Below are 18,220 nucleotides of genomic sequence, written 5' to 3'. Positions count from 1 at the left end.
TCTCCTTGACTTCTTTGATTCCCGAAGTTGACTCGCCAATTTGAACCTCATTTACTCCTTTAATTCTTCTAGTATTCCTGAGTGATCGACTCCGTTGTTGGGAATTATCCGCTTGTCGCTGGAAGAATTCCCAAATTTCTGATGCACTTTTTGACATTAGCTCTCCTCCACTTGTTGCCATTAGCCATTCTTGCACATTTGGTAGTAATCCCTCCAAAAAGTATTGGCATTGGTGCCATTTCTCGTACCCATGATGTGGACACTTCAAGAGTAGCCCATTGAATCGCTCCCATGTTTCGAAAAACTGCTCGTCCTCTCTTTGGGTAAACTCCGAGATTTCCCTGCGAATAGCATTGGTTTTATGCACTGGGAAATATTTATTCAAAAATTTTGTTACCATTTGTTCCCATGATGAAATGCTATTAGCAGGCAATGTATTAAGCCATGAACGAGCTCTATCCTTTAAAGAAAATGGGAATAATCTGAGTTTAACATCATCGTCTGAAAAATTCTCATATTTAAATGTTTGACAAATTGCATGAAAATCATTCAAATGATTATATGGGTCCTCATTTTCTAAGCCATAGAATGTGGGGAGACAATTTAGCACACTAGGTTTTAGTTCAAAGCTCCTAGCAGCTACATTTGGGTATCTTATGCATGATGTGCTCAAATTAGCTAAGGGACTAAAATAGTCCTTAAATGGCCTCTCCTGTGGTGCTTGTAAATCCATTTTATTTTTAACGTGTTTGTGTGTGCGAAGTGTTTTTTCTAATTCAAGGTCTATAGGTTCAAGATTAGGTAATAATGACCTACGACCATGCATGCAAAATAAATAAAATAAAAATAAAGATGCAAACAAAACAAAAAATAAAGATGGGAACAAAACAAATAAAAATAAAGAAGAGGGAGAAATTACGATACTAACCTTATTGCGCTATTACAACCTTTCTATAAAAATACACAAAAATAAATACGTGAAAGAAATTAACTAAAAATTAAATTAATAAGATAAACAAAAAAAATTACAAAGAAAAATAAATGGAAAATTAAATTACAAAATTTTAAAGAAGAGAAAAAGAAAAGAAATACTAACCTTTAAATGTAGATTCACTTTTTTTTTCTTTTTTTTTAATAATAAAAAAAAAATACAAGAAAACAAATAAAAGAAATTATTCACAAAAATTAATTCTATGAATTAAAATTACTTACCTCCCCGGCAACGGCGCCAAAAACTTGTTGTGCAAATTTTAATGTACTCGCAAGCGCACGAATCTATTGTAGTATAGACTAATGGTGACGAGTGTCGATCCCACGAGGAGGTGGATTTTAATTATATGTAGAATTAATTTTGTAAATGGGTAGTTGGATTTATGGTGGAAATGATTTGGAATATGCTAATAATTAAATTAAAATGGCGAGAATAAATTCTAAAATTGGAATTGCAATTGAGAGAATAAATTGAAGAGAAAATCTATTAAATTGACGTACTTGGGTATCTGGATCCGTATCAACATGCATCATGGGCTAAATATTCCTTATTAATACCAATTAAATCATGAGGGGGGAATCCACACCTCATGAACCACGCTCTAATCAATATGGTGCTAAGGGCTTATCGTGCCAAATAATAATAACCTTGTACCAGAGGGCCGGTGAAACCAAGGCGGTACTAGACAAGATTAGTATTATTTGTCGACGAGAAGTCAAAACATCCACAAAAACTAGAGGGGAAGAGAAAATAAATTTACCAAATTAAGCCCATGACACATGTTGAGACTTCACCTTCAACCCAAGCTTGAAAGAAAATTAGCCACTCATAATTGAACTAGGGGCAAAATGGGAATTTATTAAAATACGAAGAAAATACAAGATGGAGAATGAATTACAGAAAATGGATCCTAAAAATGGATTCAGAGATATCAAATTAGGGGGGGAGGCCCCCTTTTTATAGATACATGGAGTAAATCATGGCCATCGGATTAAAAATAGTTTGGACGCTCAGGATTGCGCCACGTCATCAGTCAACAGTCCACGGTTTGACCACGCGGATGAACAGTAACACGGTTTGACCCGACTTTGAACAGTAACGCGGTTTGACCCGGATGAACAGTAACGCGGTTTGGTTGAAAATAATCCTGTGTGATGCATGCACCGTACGCGAGATTTTTCGTCCACTGATATGCTGCCACGTCACCATCAACAGTACATAAGAATTTTAGTCCAACAGGATCGTGACACCTCATCAGTCAATGCCACATCATCGGTCAATGCCACGTCATCATCCGTCTATGTGAACAGTGTCGTGAACAGTAACGTATACAGTATCGTACACGTGAATAGTACCGTACATGTGAATAGTGCCATTTTTCCTTTTATGCTCCTCCTAAGGTTTTCGACCGTCCTGAGTTCAAAAGTGATGTCCGTTTTGCCGTCTGATCTCTCCTTTATTGTGAAATGACTATAATGCCCCTAAAATACATAAATTACTTAATTAAAATAAAACACACGTAATTAAATCATAAGAATGTTAAATACATAAAAGTAAGGGTTGTTAGTAAGACTTGAAATGTAAAATGACGGTTTTCTCCTTTATAAATATGCATTTTCTAACACTCAACATCTGCCGCACCGAAAGTGTCTGCACCTCATCCATAAGCAGCTGAAGAGTAACATCTCCAGAGGTAGGAGGCCGTGCAGGTGATGAAACGGATGCAGAGACAACAGGATCTGAAGCAATCACGGGAGGATCATGGCGTCTACGCTGCTCCCGAAATGAGAGTGAGAAAATGGGTCGCTGATCGGCTGGAACCACAGCATTAAGTGGCCGATCATCACTTGGAGCAAGGAAGGTAAACTTGTTTTCAGAGTATTTGACCCAAGTGCCATTTTTCCACTTAAAGCCTAAGCCGAGAATAGCATCATCTCTGATACCCTTAGACGGCCTACACGATGGTTCTTTAATAGGTACATCAAAAAATTTCAGGATTCGGGTAATGAAATGACCATATGGAAGGGAGCGGGTAATCAACTTAGGTATACTGAGCATGTTTCGGACAATGGTATATCCTAAGTCAACTGGACGATGTCTAAGAATACAATCAATCAAGGCGACATTCATATGAGAGACCTCATCCAAATGGCCTGATCTAGGAAGGACAATACTCTGAATGAAACGAAGTAATATCCGAGACTGAAGACAAAGACATAGGTTGCGAAAATCGATAGTACAATCTTCATCGGAAAGGTCGACACGACGACATATATTCTTAACAGCATCAATATAAACATAGTCATCAATGTCAGGAGGTTTCCTCGGTGAAAAAATTTCTAGGCCATCATCGGAAGATCCTAGGATGGTGTTCAAGTCTGAATCATCAAACTCAATCAAAACTCCTCCAACTGTGGTGATTACTCGATTCTCTTTCTCCGCGGAATAATCCATATTCGAGTAAAATACTCTCACCAAGTCATGATATACATTTTCCTTAACAACAAGTGCATTAAGCCAACCAACATCTTCCAACAATTGCAATAAAGTTCTATTGCTAATACTAAGATGATTCAAACAATTCGGTAAAACAAAAAAGGTTTGGAGTACCTCACGAGTCATGAACTGTTGATGAAAACGTTTGGCTAGATGTTTCTTGTTCTGAAAATGTGTGGACTCGAAATTGGATTGATTGGTGATGCCCCTTGCTTCCCGTGGTCGGTCGGTTTGTTGAACCGGTTCTTGCCTTTTCTTCGAACCGGCCGAGAGCTTGACATTGTGATTTGGTTGATTTGGGGTTGAAAAGGATAAGGAGAATGAAGATGATGAAGATTGAAAGTGATTTGGAGAAACAATTTGAATAAAAAATGGCTTAAGAGTGAGAAATCTAGAGAGAGAAAAATTTGGATAAACCCTAGGTTAAATTTGAGATCTAAAGTTTTGGATGTTGAAAATGAAGTTTAAAGATGGTTTTGAGTGAATGAAGTGATGGGGAATGATTTTCTTGATTTAATTTGATGTGAAAGAGATAGAAAATGAAGGATTTTCGAGTGAAAAAGAGAGAGAAGCAAACGGTTTTTAGAGAGAGTGAGAGAACCAGATTTCCGTTTGAAAAGGGAAGAAGAACAGTTGAAATAGCTTTTGAAACCGGATTTCCGGTTTGCACTAACCGGAATTCCGGTTGTGACCAGCAAGGTTCCACGCGAAATTCGGTTTTCTGGATAACATGAACCGGCTTGTCGGTTGGATCCAGAAGATAGCAATGCCGGTTTGCCAAAGTCTCGAATTTGGATTTCCGGTTTGACATAACCGGAAATCCGGTTTTGGTCCAGCAAGCTTTCCTTGCGAATCCGGCTTTCCGGTTTTACTAACCGGTAGTCTGGTTTGAGGAAGAAAGAGGGCTCTTGAATTCGGTTTTCCGGATTTGAGAACTGGTAGACCGGTTATGAGGCAGAGATGAAGCTTAGGAAATCCGGTTTTCCGGATTGAAAATCCGGTTATCCGAATGTTGTCCCGAGAGCAACCAAAGCTAATCCGGTTATCCGGAATTTGTCTCGAGAGAAATCAATAAGGAAAAATATTTTTCGGAATGAATGGAAAGGGAATATTTGCCAACTCTTATACTTGTATTACACACACCATTTTATTTCCGGCCTTAAAATATTGATTAATTTTAAATCATTTTGAGATTTAAAACCTTTCAATAAGCCATTTAATGCATGCAACATAAAATCATAAAATCATAAAATTACAAGCATATCAAGCCATCTAATTCATGAACCATAAATCCATATAATAACAAACATATCAAGCTATATAGTAAAACATGAATTAAGATTCAACATTCATCATTCCAAGCTTATGTCTTATCTTTATAAAATGCTCTTCGCTAAGAGATTTTGTAAAGATATCCGCAAATTGATTTTTAGTGGAAATAAATTTAATTACGACATCTCCTTTTTGAACATGATCTCTAAGGAAATGATGTCTAATTTCTATATGCTTAGTTCTAGAATGTTGAATAGGATTCTTAGAAAGATTTATAGCACTAGTATTGTCACATAAGATAGGAATTTGATTAAGCTTAATACCATAGTCTCTAAGGGTTTGTTTCATTCATAGAATTTGTGCACAACAACTACCTGCGGCAATATATTCTGCCTCGGTGGTTGAAAGCGCAACTGAGTTTTGTTTCTTACTAAACCAAGAGACAAGAGAATGGCCTAGGAAGTGACATGTTCCACTAGTACTTTTTCTATCAACCTTATACCCAGCAAAATCGACATCCAAATAACAAGTTAAATCAATATAAGTTCCTCTAGGATACCAAAGGCCAAGATTAATAGTGCCAATTAAATATCGAAAAATGCATTTGACAGCAAGCATGTGAGATTCTTTAGGACAAGATTGAAATCTAGCACACAAGCAAACACTAAACATAATATCAGGCCTACTAGCAGTCAAGTAGAGTAATGATCCGATCATACCTCGATATGTCTTGATATCAACTTCCTTACCTTTCTTATCTTTGTCCAGCTTGATGGTAGTACTCATAGGAGTGCTTTTTTCCGTTCCATTATCATAACCAAATCTTTTGAGTAGATCTTTCACGTACTTGGCTTGGTTTATGAAAATTTCTTCCTCGTTTTGTTTGATTTGAAGTCCAAGGAAGTACTTCAACTCTCCCATCATACTCATCTCAAACTCTTGGCTCATACATGATGAAAAATCTTTACACAACAACTCATTAGTAGAACCAAAAATAATATCATCAACATAAATTTGAACAATAAGTATGTCTTGGTTCTTATGCTTAACAAAAAGAGTTGTGTCCGCTTTTCCCATTGAAAAATCGTTATCCAATAAGAAATTTTTAAGCCTATCATACCAAGCTCTAGGTGCTTGTTTTAAACCATACAAAGCCTTGGATAACTTATACACATGATCTGGAAATTTTTCATTTTCAAAACCAGGAGGTTGTTTCACATAAACTTCCTCTATGATATATCCATTTAGGAAAGCACTGTTGACATCCATTTGATATAAAATAAAATCCTTATGACATGCATATGCTAACAACATCCTAATGGATTTTAACCTTGCTACAGGTGCAAACGTTTCATCAAAATCAATTCCTTTTTCTTGGTTGTAACATTAAGCCACTAATCTAGCTTTATTTCTTACAACCACACCGGATTCATCCATTTTGTTTCTAAATACCCATTTAGTACCTATAATGGATTTATGTTCCGGATTAGGAACTAACTCTCACACATTGTTTTTCTCAAATTGATTCAACTCCTCTTGCATTGCCATAATCCAAGATTCATCGTTTTCCGCATCCGCAAAGGATTTTGGTTCAATTTGAGAAATAAATGCAGCATGCTCACATGTGTTCCTAAGAGATGATCTAGTGGTAACACCTCGTGAGGGATTTCCTAAAATTACATCCTTAGGGTGAGAGGATACATACCTCCACTCCTTGGGGAGTTTTTGTGAAGTACCTTCATTTTACTCTACATTTGGTTCTTCATGATGATCCTCTTGAATTCCAGGTGGTGCGTCTTCTTGGTTGTCATTTGATGCTTCTTCTTGTTGTTCTTCTTCTGCATTATCATCAACAATGACTTTCTCCGTAGATGAGGGATTAGTCTCATCAAATGTAACATGCATAGATTCTTCCAAAACTAAAGTTCTTTTGTTATAAACTCTATAAGCTTTGCTTGAATTTGAATAACCAAGAAAGATACCAACATCAGATTTTGGATCAAATTGACCAAGATTATCTTTTGTGTTCAAAACAAAACATTTGCATCCAAAAACTTTAAAATAACCAATGTTGGGTTTTCTATCTTTCCAAAGCTCATATGGAGTTTTATTAAGATTATGTTTAATCAACACCTGATTTAAAACATAACAAGCGGTGTTGACGGCTTCGGCCTAAAAATACTTAGGCAAAGAATTTTCATTTAACATGGTCCTAACCATTTCTTGAATAGACTTATTCTTTCTCTCTACTACTCCATTTTGTTGTGGAGTCCTAGGTAATGAAAATTGATGTTCAATGCCAAAGTCATTACAAAAATTTTCAAATGCATGATTTTCAAATTCTCCACCATGATCACTTCTAATACAAGTAATAGAATAACATTTTTCATTTTGAACCTTTTTATAGAAAATTCGAAATGCATCAATGGCATCATCCTTATTAGCTAAGAACAATACCCATGTATATCTAGAATAATCATCCACAATTACAAATGCATAATATTTGCCACTTAAACTAGCATATCTAGAAGGTCCAAACAAATTTATATGAAGCAATTGAAGTGGTTTTGAAGTAGAGATATGATTCTTGCTTTTGAAGAAAGTCTTGATTTGTTTTCCAAATTGGCATGCTTCACAAATTCTATCTTTTTGAAAACTGATTTTGGAAGACCTTTTACTAAATCATTTTTCATGATTTTTGAATCAAATCTATGCTTGCATGACCCAATCTTCTATGCCACAACCAACCATCATCATGTAATGCAGAGAGGCATTTCTCATTTGTTGATGCACAATCTATATTAATGGTATAGATATTAACATATCTATTTCCTACAAACAAGATTTTCCCATCACATGCATTCTCAATAACACATTTTGATTCATCAAAGATAACTCTATATCCTTTATCACATAATTGACTAATACTAAGCAAATTGTGTTTCAAGTTTTCAACCAAACCCACATTCTCAATGAGGGTAGAGGATACATTACCGACATTTCCAATTCCAATGATTTTTCCTTTTGAATTATCCCCAAATGATACATCTCCACCATTTTCGATCTTGGTAAAGCTTGAAAACCAAGAATAATTCCCTGTCATGTGCCTTGAACAACCGCTGTCCAAATACCACTTATTCTTCTTTTTCTTTGAGCCCTCATCAAGTTCATCACATGATTCTTCCCCAACGACCATGAGAGCTAAGTTTGTCATTTCTTGTTGCTCATCCTCATCACTTGTTTCCTTATCGTTATCATCCTATGTGGCCACCATAGCTTTCTTCTTGAGTTTGTTGAGAAGAGGACATTCCGGTCGTATGTGTCCGGGCTTCTTGCATTCATAACAAGTGATTGGCTCCTTCTTCTCCTTCTTATTCTTGTAGCCTCTGAACTTTCTCTGCTCATTATTCTTCTTGTAAAATTTTCTGAATCTTCTAGCCAACATAGCCAACTCCTCATCATCCATTTCGCTTTCCTCATCACTCTCACGTTTTGAAGCCTTGAGAGCAATGTTTTTCTTTTTTTCCTCATGCCCTTTTTTCAGCTGCCAAATCTTCTTTATATGAAATGAGAGAGCCAATTAAATCATCAATAGGTAATACATTTAAATCATTGGCTTCCTCAATGGCAATCCTTTTTTGTCTCCATTCCTTAGGTAGAGACCTAATGATTTTCTTGACTTTTTCGCTATTTGAAAAAGTTTTTCCTAGGGCTCCTAAAGTGTTCATTATGTCCGTGAATCTAGTATACATAGAGTACACATTTTTATTTTGTTCCATTTGGAACAATTCATATTATCGAGTGTACCTACTTATTTTAGATTCTTTCACTTGGTTCGTCCTTCATAGACAACCTCAAGTTTGTGCCAAATTTCATTAGCACTTTCGCAACTAGACACTCTATGAAACTCTTTCTTATCTAGTGCACAGAACAAGACATTCATGGCCTTGGAATTTAGAGAAGCTTTTCTCTTTTTGAATTCATTCCAATCCCGTGAAGGTTTTGGAATATCTTTTCCTACTTCATTTTTAGTCAAAGGCATGAAAGGACCATCATTAACGATTTCCCAAATCTCATAATTTAAGGCTTGCAAGTAAATTCTCATCCTAATTTTCCAATATGGGTAATCGTTTCCATCAAAGTAAGGTGGTCTAGTGGTGGACTGCCCTTTCCTAAATGTGGAATCATTTTGAATTGCCATTGATCTTTAACTCTAGATGGTTAAATCTAAATAAGAGCACCTTGCTCTGATACCAAATGAAATATAAGTGTGCAACTAAGAGGGGGGTGAATTGAAATTTTAAAAATTATCCTAGCAAATCCACACAACAAGCAATCTAATGTCTTAATAAGAATTGAAAGCAATAAGTTCAATTAAAAGCACAATAATTAAAGAGTAAGGAAGAAGAGAAATAAACACACGAATTTTTACGTGGTTCGGCAATACCCGCCTACGTCCACGCCTCCAAGCGATCCAAGCTTGAGGATTCCACTATCCAAGCCTTTCCAAGGCTTCAATGATTACAATTGACTTTGAGGTGTCAATAAACCTTTACAACTAAGAGATTATCTCCCAATCTCTTCACTCAAGTGTCTCACACACTCAAACTCTTACAATTGAGATGAATAAATGAATGTTACAATGAAACTCACTCAATGAGTAGATATTCGAAAATGAAGAACAAAAAAAGATTCAATGTTTGTATTTCGCAAGTTTGAAAGCTCAAGATATCACGTGTGCTTTTTGTTTTTGCTTGTTGGAGAGATTGAAAATGAGTTGGATTTGAGTTCTTATAATTTGGATACATTCTGCCCAAAATGTTTTCTTGTCAATTTGGATACATTCTGCCCAAAATCCGGACTTCCATTTGTCAGAATCCGGATTGCCGCTTGCTAAAATAACTGCTACAGTGAAAATTTTCCCAGATTTTCAGTTTGACCCCAAAACTTTATAAAACTATAGTGTGGCCCAACACGTTATGAAAGTTTGCAAAAAGGTCCAATTTCAGAATTTTAGAATAATGCTTTGTCAATCCCACAACTTTCTGAAATTATGACTTCGCCCAAACTTTGTGAAATTATAGAATGGCCCAAAAATATTTAAATAATTTTAAATAGGTTCAAATCTGAAATTTAAGAACACTATCAAAGATTTTAAAAATACTTTCATTTAGTCCAAAATACTTTAATTCCATAACATCATTTTCTTATTATAAAAGCACAATTCATAAATCTTTACTTAATAAATACATGTGGTTTGTTATCATCAAAATCAATATTTATAGCCATATAGGCTAACAACATAAACCTTTGGTTTATCAGGCATTTAACGGGACGAATTCCAAGGGTTTTATAACCATCGGTTTGAAGTTCAAATGAATGGACGGATCCCTGCCACATCACCCGCGATTAATTGCGACACGACTCTTCAAAGAAAACGGTTGTTGGCAACCAAGAAAAGAGGGGTGGGCGTAAAAAGCGGGCAGTTCCTCCGCTTGAAATGATGAAGTCATTTCATATCCCGAGCAAGCCAGAATTATTAATTTTCTAGTATTGGCCCATTACATTACCAATACCAGAAATTAGGGGACTGGTGTTTGAGGGTGCATTTCTCGCGGACCAGCCATACCCTAAACGATAAGCCGGTCTCCTTGTAAGTGAGCAGATAGGTGAAGTCTGGTAGCAGATATCCAAGAGCAGGAATTCACTGCTTGATCTCGAGGACGTCCTCTTCTTGACCATAGTTCGAGCAGGGTTCCTGCTAGGAGCCGAGAGCCTTTCCAGCTGGGGATCAAGGTCGGCAAACCCAGTCTATAGCGGTTAACGAGACGTGCACTCCTATTCGAGAATCTAGGCACGAAACCCACCCAGCCGCAACTACGACATTCAAGCATCCACTTCCGTGAGCTGGGGGAAGTGATAGACGTGGATCGTGGGGGGCCGGATTCGTAGGAAGGCTATAAAAAGATAATCAACGAAGGTAAAAGGGTTAGACACTTTTACATTAGAACCTAAAGAAAAAAGCATTTTACTGAGAAACGAGAGGAAAATTCATAGTTAGTTTATTGCCTAAGAGACCATTAAAGAGCCAGGAGATCAGTGGCCGAGTTTCCCAAAAAAGTAAACTTAAATTTCTGACTTAAGTGTCAGAGAGTTTATGCCGGGAAAATTCCCAGCGTGCTCTGACCAGTTTCTGTGTGCGCATGAGTCTGCTAAGTAGAAGTCATACGAGGCATTGCTCTGCTCAGTTAGAAGGGTTACGAGAAGTATCCTCGGTTGGTCGTGAGTTCAGGAGTTGAGGAGAGATCCTGGTCGTGGACGAGCAGACACCAGAATCTCGCATCAACAAAATCGAAACATCAAGGCTCGTAAACGATTAGTGGATTTCTTAAAAATCTCCAAATCTTCGAATGGACAAAAGCTTCGATACTCAAGCTTATTTTATTGATGAAAATGGATGGAAATTGGAAAAAAAAAATGGTGGGACTTTTAAGCTTCTTCATGCACAGTGGTGGGTAATGAAGGTGAGAATAAACAATGGCGTGCTTGCTATACTACTGGACCACTTTTTGCTTTTTTTTTTTCTTAATTTCAATGTGTTTGAACAACTTGGTTCTTTATTGTTAAAGTAAAATGACAATTTTAATCATATGATGCCAGTAAAATTTTAATTGAGTTAAGACCACGGTGGATAAATAAAAAAAATTATTAATTTTAGGTGAAATTCTGAAAAAAAAAATATTTATATATTTTTTAAAAAGCTCTAAAATTCAAATTGTCATTAAATTATAGACAAATCAAAAAAGAGCTGTGCTACAAAAGCACCCAAAAGTGTCCTATCGGCATATAAGAATCACTCGAAAAAAAGGACAGTTACAAGCAACTTTATTTTCCAGCAAATCCTGAGCTGGCACATTGAATTAGCCAATCCAATCGAAGCATCAGAAACGCACACACAAAAACGTGAAGCGCGGAATCAGCGATCACCAAAACATGTAAAATTCATGGCGCCAACTTTAGGCGCCAATTCTTCCCGCCACTCTCTCCCTCTATATAACAATGCAACATACCAAATTCGCCCATCACTGCGGCCGCCTTAAGCAACGGCTCATCGGTCACCAAATCACCCATTTTCACTGCATACACCAGTTGTTTGTTAAAATCCCTCAATCAAGCCAAAAAAATTGAGAAGCCCAAATTAGATTCCGCAGGCATGGTGGCACGCGTACCTTTGGGGCCAGGCAAGTTCTACGGCAGCAGCCTCCCACGGCCCCGCATCTTCACCGACACCAAGCTGAACCCAGAGCGTGTTGATCCGCCAGTGTCCGTCATGGACCCATTTCTCTCCTGGGCCAACGAAGCTCACTGGTCCATGGGTGGTCTCAGCTTCTCGCGCCTCCGCCTTCAAGGCCGGATCGAGGGCTCCGTCACCAAACTCCGTATAGAGCGCGAAAAGTTCCGAAAAACCCAAATCAAACACAGCCCACGCAAGGGTTCTTCCGTTTCGCCCCCACCGGCCCCTGCGGCTGTGAAGAGAAGGAGGTTGTTGGCTTTGAGTGACGAAGAAGAAGAGGAAGAAGTTGTTGAGAAGAAGAGTTATAAGAGGAAGCTGGTAAATGATTTTGATGCAGTCGCTGATGATGATGATGGTTTGATTGGAGTGACGACAAGAAGCAAGTTATTGAAGGGGGGTGACGAGGTCAAGGAAGTGAGTGTGAGTGCTGAGAAGACCACCAAAAAGGCCAAGAATATGATGACTGATATTAGAACTTCCCCAAGATTAGCTAGGCGTGGATTAAAAATGAAATGAATTTGTTTGATCTTTTGTTATCACCAAAGGGTTTCTTTTGTTTGTATCTATCTCTTGGATCTTCTTTAGATGAAATGGAACTTTATGTTTGCGTTGCAAGTCCGATGTTTCTCTGAACGCGTCAGCCAAAAACTGACAATGAATTACACACACATTATATATTATTTATTTTAAAAAATTATTTCAATTGATATGGTATTAAATAATATAATTTAGGTCACTTGAATCTTTAAAAACATGTTACCCACTAGTGATATAATTTGATTTAAAATTTAGAATGTGTATATGATTACTCTTTTCAAATCACATCACTTGTGTGATCATTTCATTTTGAGCTTCAACCTGAGACCGGTGACATTCTTCCATTAATATTTTGGATGACAAGAAAACAGAAAATCTCACCTACTCTTCAATTTCCAAAAAGCAATATAATTTATAACAGCTTGGCTTTAACCTCATATGCAAGATGGCCATATGATAGCGACGCCATTTTTAGTATTCACCCACATCTGAGAACTACATCATATGTATGGGGCTGAGGGATCAATATAGTACAGAACCAATGAACTGCATCTCTCTCTCCCTCGCTAAATGCCGAATTCAAACTGCAAAAGAGAACCAATATCTACTAGACTACTACAAAGAATTAAAGACTTTCTCTGTCAATGGGAACACAATTCTTTCAAGTTTCCTTTCTCTAGATTCAGTCAGGAGATTCTGCCCAACCGGCAAGATTGTTCTGTTAACAGCTTGTATGTTGATGTTCTTTCCCATGGAACAATTCCAAAGTCGTCATTATACTCTTCCATTCCTTCAACAAATAGTTGCCAGATTAAAGCACCTGCTCCGGACCTCTTTCTCTTGGCGGATTTATAGACAATATCTAAAATTGTTTTGTAAAGCTTGTCTCTGAGTGACGGTTCAAAGCCCTTGATCAGGTTTGACAATCCATATTCAGTGAAAAACACAGGCTTATTCAATTCTTTGTCGCCGTCTTCAATGTGAGAAAGCATCCACTTGGTGACGAATTTCAAATCGTCTTCAAATTCTAGATCATGAAACCTACAAGGAATAGTAGGATGAAAATAATATAGGTTACATAACAGTCAAGAATATGATAAGGAATGCCTAATTTGAAATATCATTAATGGTTCGAGAGAACTGAAACACTTTGATTCATCAACCAATTCTAAAAATGCTTAAAATGAGAATTTGTGCAAAGTTGCAAGCTTTATTCATTTTTCTAGTAATGATCTCTAATTGTGCAATTTCAGATCAAATCAACAAAAAGAATTAAATGCTTACCAATGATCAGGGTAGATATGAACAGAAGCAAAATCAATGTTATCATTATTGGAGTTGCGAATAAAATCAGATCCAAGAGCAGAGGCCCACATTTCTGGGTTAACAGTTAACCTCTTGGGACTTTTAGGACCATAGAATCCTTCAAGGCCCACAGTGACAAGATGTTTCTTGTCAATTGATTTCACGAAAGCTGACATTTCATCTATCCAATCCTGCATTTGTATTGACATACAATTAACTAATACATAGATAAAATGAAAAATTTAAATAGCAAAGAATCTCTCCCTTGTGCAAGAAAATATTGACAATAATATTGAGGGACGAACAAAACAAGGGCAAGAGTGTCAGAAAGCTATGAATTAAGGTTTGGGTTTCCATCAAAAGATTTACAAGCTAAAGTTCCCAAGAAATTATAAGACTACACTAACAAATGTGGGTGCAGTTTAGCCAATAGATTCACCATTACTTGTTCATCCTACTCATTTTTAGTGAGACAAGATAAAGGAGTTTGATTCCAAAAGTTTTTGAATGAAAATTAGATAAGAATTCACACTCAGAAATGCTGTAAATTCTTTGGAAAGTCAGAGGACTCATTTTAAAGTTTGATTAAAGTTAGATGGTGTAGAATCTTCTATGGTTGACTGCAGCAAGGAAATAAAAAGGACAAGGAGTTTACAGCTTACTTGAAGAGTGTCACCAGAAGGATCAGACATGCAACGAGGCTCATTAATCAGCTCCCATGCAAAGATGGTTGGATCATTACGGTATTCAACTCCTGTGATGGTGTTCTTCCTTGTGAGTACAGTCTGGAAAAGGGAAATGGATTGCAATGAGAAAACATATAATAGACTAGGCAGTGAAAAAAAATGCATTTACGACATGTATTAGCAACAGAAGCAGTTAGCATCAGGCTTTACTGTACATTGACATACCAGACAAAATCACTTGACAAAAAGTTTCTTCAAAAATGCTATGTTCAAGAAGGAAAACTATAGCAAAAAAATAGAGCATCCAATTTTTTGGTTGGCGCTGGAGTTAAAATTATCATTTTATTCAAGTTATGAAGATAGTCTACCAGTTTTATCATGTGGCACTGAGAACAATACATGCTCCATCCAGTAGCATTGACAAATAGACAGTCAAATAAAAGTCGATTCACACATCTCTATCTTTTTCATCTTGTTTTCACTTTCTCCATTAAATGATTTGTGAGATACTTTTCCATGATTTTGAAAACATGCTTCTGTTTCAAATTTCTAGCTGTTCCTTGCATTGACATTTCCTAACCAACAGTACCAGTGTATTCAAAAGCTCATGGTTCAGCATGTACTGTTCAATCATGATCTGGAATTGTTTAAAAATGTATCAATCACGATTCACCAACAATATCCTATTGTACTATCCAAATTTGTCTTGGAAAGGATGAGGGATTAGAAGGAAATTATGTTCTAAGGCTTACATTAGGAAGTCATCCTAGCACTCATTTACCTTTATTCTGTAATCCAGATGATTCCCGACCGTAAATCTTAGAGTTGATCATAGGAATGGGAGAAGTTTTTGTTATTTGTGATCATCATTTTTTACCAAGTGCTTGAAATTACAATTCATTGTCTGTTGCCAACCATCCAGAGTACTTGGAGCATAGGGTTTAACTGGATTTGTATATGACAACCAACAAAACTATAGATGATGATCACACCTCAGCATCTGCTCTACTTTTTGGCATATATAACAAGGATTGATTCTGTTATACATGCTATAACATCAGCATAATTACAACGCTAATAAACAATAGTGTCCCCCCACACCCCCCCCCCACCCCCCCCCCCCCCCCCCAACTTTTTAAAGATTACGCCATTATAACCAAGCCCCATCTAGACCTTGATGTGGGTGGGATATGAACCATAGACCTTTTGAACCACCCCAAGAAGCTTTACTAGTTGAATCAGCACCCAATACGAAAGAACCTAAGTATGCTTCTACATATAAGTTGCATGATGCATTCAAATTATTTCTCTAATCAGATCTGAAAACAGACATAGTTGTTAAAGCTAGAAAGCAACATACCTTGACATAATGCTTGAAGTATTTGTGGATGGATGGATCAAAAAAGAAGGAATCGTTAGAGGAGCTAATGCCAATTCCTTCTTCCCATGCCCAATTGACGTACTGAGTCTTTCCACCATATGCTTGCAAGTTATTAACTAAGCTAAGCAGAAGTCGAACTCCATTTTTCCTTGCTTCAACAATGACATGATCCAAGGCCTGAACACAATTAGTTGTCAAAATAAAACACATATCAAAGAGATGGATGGCCTTTAACATAAATGGCCATGAGAAGAAAATCTTGCTATGCAGAATATCTAATTTGTTCGATTGTGACAAAAAGGAAGACAAAAAGACAAGCATGATTTATCCTCTAGTCTTCAATCAGGGCAATATAAAGTTTTTAGAGGTATTGAAGAAGTATGAATACTTTTTTGTTTTTATTCTATTTGTTTTATGCTACTATTCTGAGTTACAAGTTTGCAGAGATAGGTGCTCTTGATTAGCTAGGAAAGACTAATTAGCACCAACACTGTGTAAATCCATGTTGTGTTTAAGTTTCTATTAAAAGATCCATTTATAGAGCCACAAAGACTAGTTATATTGCTCTCATCTGTTAATTTAATGCTTGTGACAAATTACAAATCCACCAACAATAAATTCATCCCCACCAGTCTACATAGGGTCCCCTAAACTCTCAATTTCAAAGTAATTCCGGCAATAAGTGCTAAAAATCAGATATCTAACAGAAACAAAAGCGAGCAATGCTAAAGTTAAGTTCACACTACACACCCAAATCCCAGATCATTCAGGCAGTGATAAATTAAAATATTGCCAAAAAATACAGTATGAGTAAAGAATGTAAAAGTTACATTACTTTGAAGACTCGCTCATCAAATTGCCCAGGTGAAATCTGGAGAGAATTATAACCTCCATCATTGAATGCCCAAGTCCTGCAAACTGTTAGACCCATCTTAGCACCAGCTTGTAGCATTGCACCAACCCTAGCTCTGCTGTAATCATGTACAGCATGGTCCATTAACCAATAAGAGTTCCATCCATTCACGTACAAGGCTTTTCCATCCAACATGAAATGAGTCCCATTCCTTGTGACAAACCCCATCTCCGGTTCTTTGGGATAACTAACATTCAAGCCACCGAAAGACATGTAAATGAAAGCCACACATGATGCAAAACCAATAATTGGGAAAAACAGTCCATTTCCGGCGGCGACCATTCTTTTTCTATTTGTAGCAATTTAATTGGCAAACAAAAGAATTAAAACAGAAGACAACGGACCCAACCACCAAATTGCGCAAAACAAAGTAGAGTTTTGAACACCCTTTTGGCTCTCTGTCAACAAAGTCCAACAAACAATGGACACCCAAATGTGAAATGGGGGAAAAAATCAAAAGAAAGAACACCAAAAAGATCAAATTTTAATGATACCCAGATACTTGACTTTGAAGGGGAAGCTAGGAAAGAACTAAAGACCGACAATTTCATCAATGGGGGAGATTTGTATTGTATGATGACATATTGAGGGTTTCGGATCTTCTTCTTCTTATTATTATTATTATTACAAGGGGAAAGGGGAGAAAAGGGGGTGCTTTGCAAGAAATGAGGGGAAGGGCCAAATGGGGGAAGCTCACATTAAATGAGAGATGAAAGAGAAAGAGGAAGAAGCAAGAGAAAGGGTTAAGTAAGGGACACAGACACACCTAACATGGATTTGCCTGAAAAGCAGTCAAAAACAAGGGAGGTGAAGATGGTGCGTGTGTGTGTGGGGGTGGAATGTTGTGTCAAGAATTTGTTAATTTAGAGATCTATGCATCTCATTTTCTACAGTTTTCTTGACTTTCTTTTTTCAATTAAGGCAAACTCTATCTTACATGCATGTAAGATACATGCCTCTCACATGAATAGTATATATGTGGGACTCACACACTATTCATGTGAGAGGCATGTATCTTACATGCATGTAAGATAGGGGATCCCTTCAATTAATATTGTAGTAGAGAACAAGTCTATTATCAACACCATGGCGTAGGCCCCATGTTTGATGTTGCTTTGCTTTCTGTTGGTGGCGTTGTTGTATCTCTCACTACCAAAATCCTCAAGAAAATCTTGGGTTCCTTTAATAATAAAATAAATTCCAAAGCTGTTGTCATGTGACGGTAGGTTTTATGAATTCATTTACTTTTTTTGTCCGAGCATGAAGGTTTTCTTTTTACTTATTTGCACTTTTCACTTTTGGTGATTATTGATTGATTCATCTCCCTAATAGTATTAGCATAGCA

General features: G+C 36.9%; 2 protein-coding genes across 2 annotated transcripts; one reads left to right on the top strand and one right to left on the bottom strand.

The window, feature by feature from the left end:
• Window positions 1-11,571: 11,571 nt before the first annotated feature.
• Window positions 11,572-12,668, top strand: LOC102624865 (uncharacterized). The gene has a single exon (XM_006494879.4). The coding sequence runs from the start codon at window positions 11,973-11,975 to the stop codon at window positions 12,567-12,569; it is 597 nt and encodes a 198-aa protein (XP_006494942.1). The 5' UTR covers window positions 11,572-11,972; the 3' UTR covers window positions 12,570-12,668.
• A 314-nt stretch (window positions 12,669-12,982) lies between these two features.
• LOC102625148 (mannan endo-1,4-beta-mannosidase 2-like) lies at window positions 12,983-17,793 on the bottom strand. The gene is made up of 5 exons (XM_006494880.4): window positions 16,798-17,793; window positions 15,942-16,139; window positions 14,558-14,680; window positions 13,875-14,086; window positions 12,983-13,631 (listed from the first exon to the last, which is right to left on the bottom strand). The coding sequence occupies exons 1-5, from the start codon at window positions 17,155-17,157 to the stop codon at window positions 13,277-13,279; spliced, it is 1,248 nt and encodes a 415-aa protein (XP_006494943.1). The 5' UTR covers window positions 17,158-17,793; the 3' UTR covers window positions 12,983-13,276.
• Window positions 17,794-18,220: the final 427 nt, after the last annotated feature.

This window comes from Citrus sinensis, chromosome 2, assembly GCF_022201045.2.
Source record: "Citrus sinensis cultivar Valencia sweet orange chromosome 2, DVS_A1.0, whole genome shotgun sequence".
NCBI lineage: Eukaryota > Viridiplantae > Streptophyta > Magnoliopsida > Sapindales > Rutaceae > Citrus > Citrus sinensis.
The sequence above is the reverse complement of the archived record's forward strand: the minus strand, read 5'-3'. Positions and strand labels throughout refer to the sequence as shown.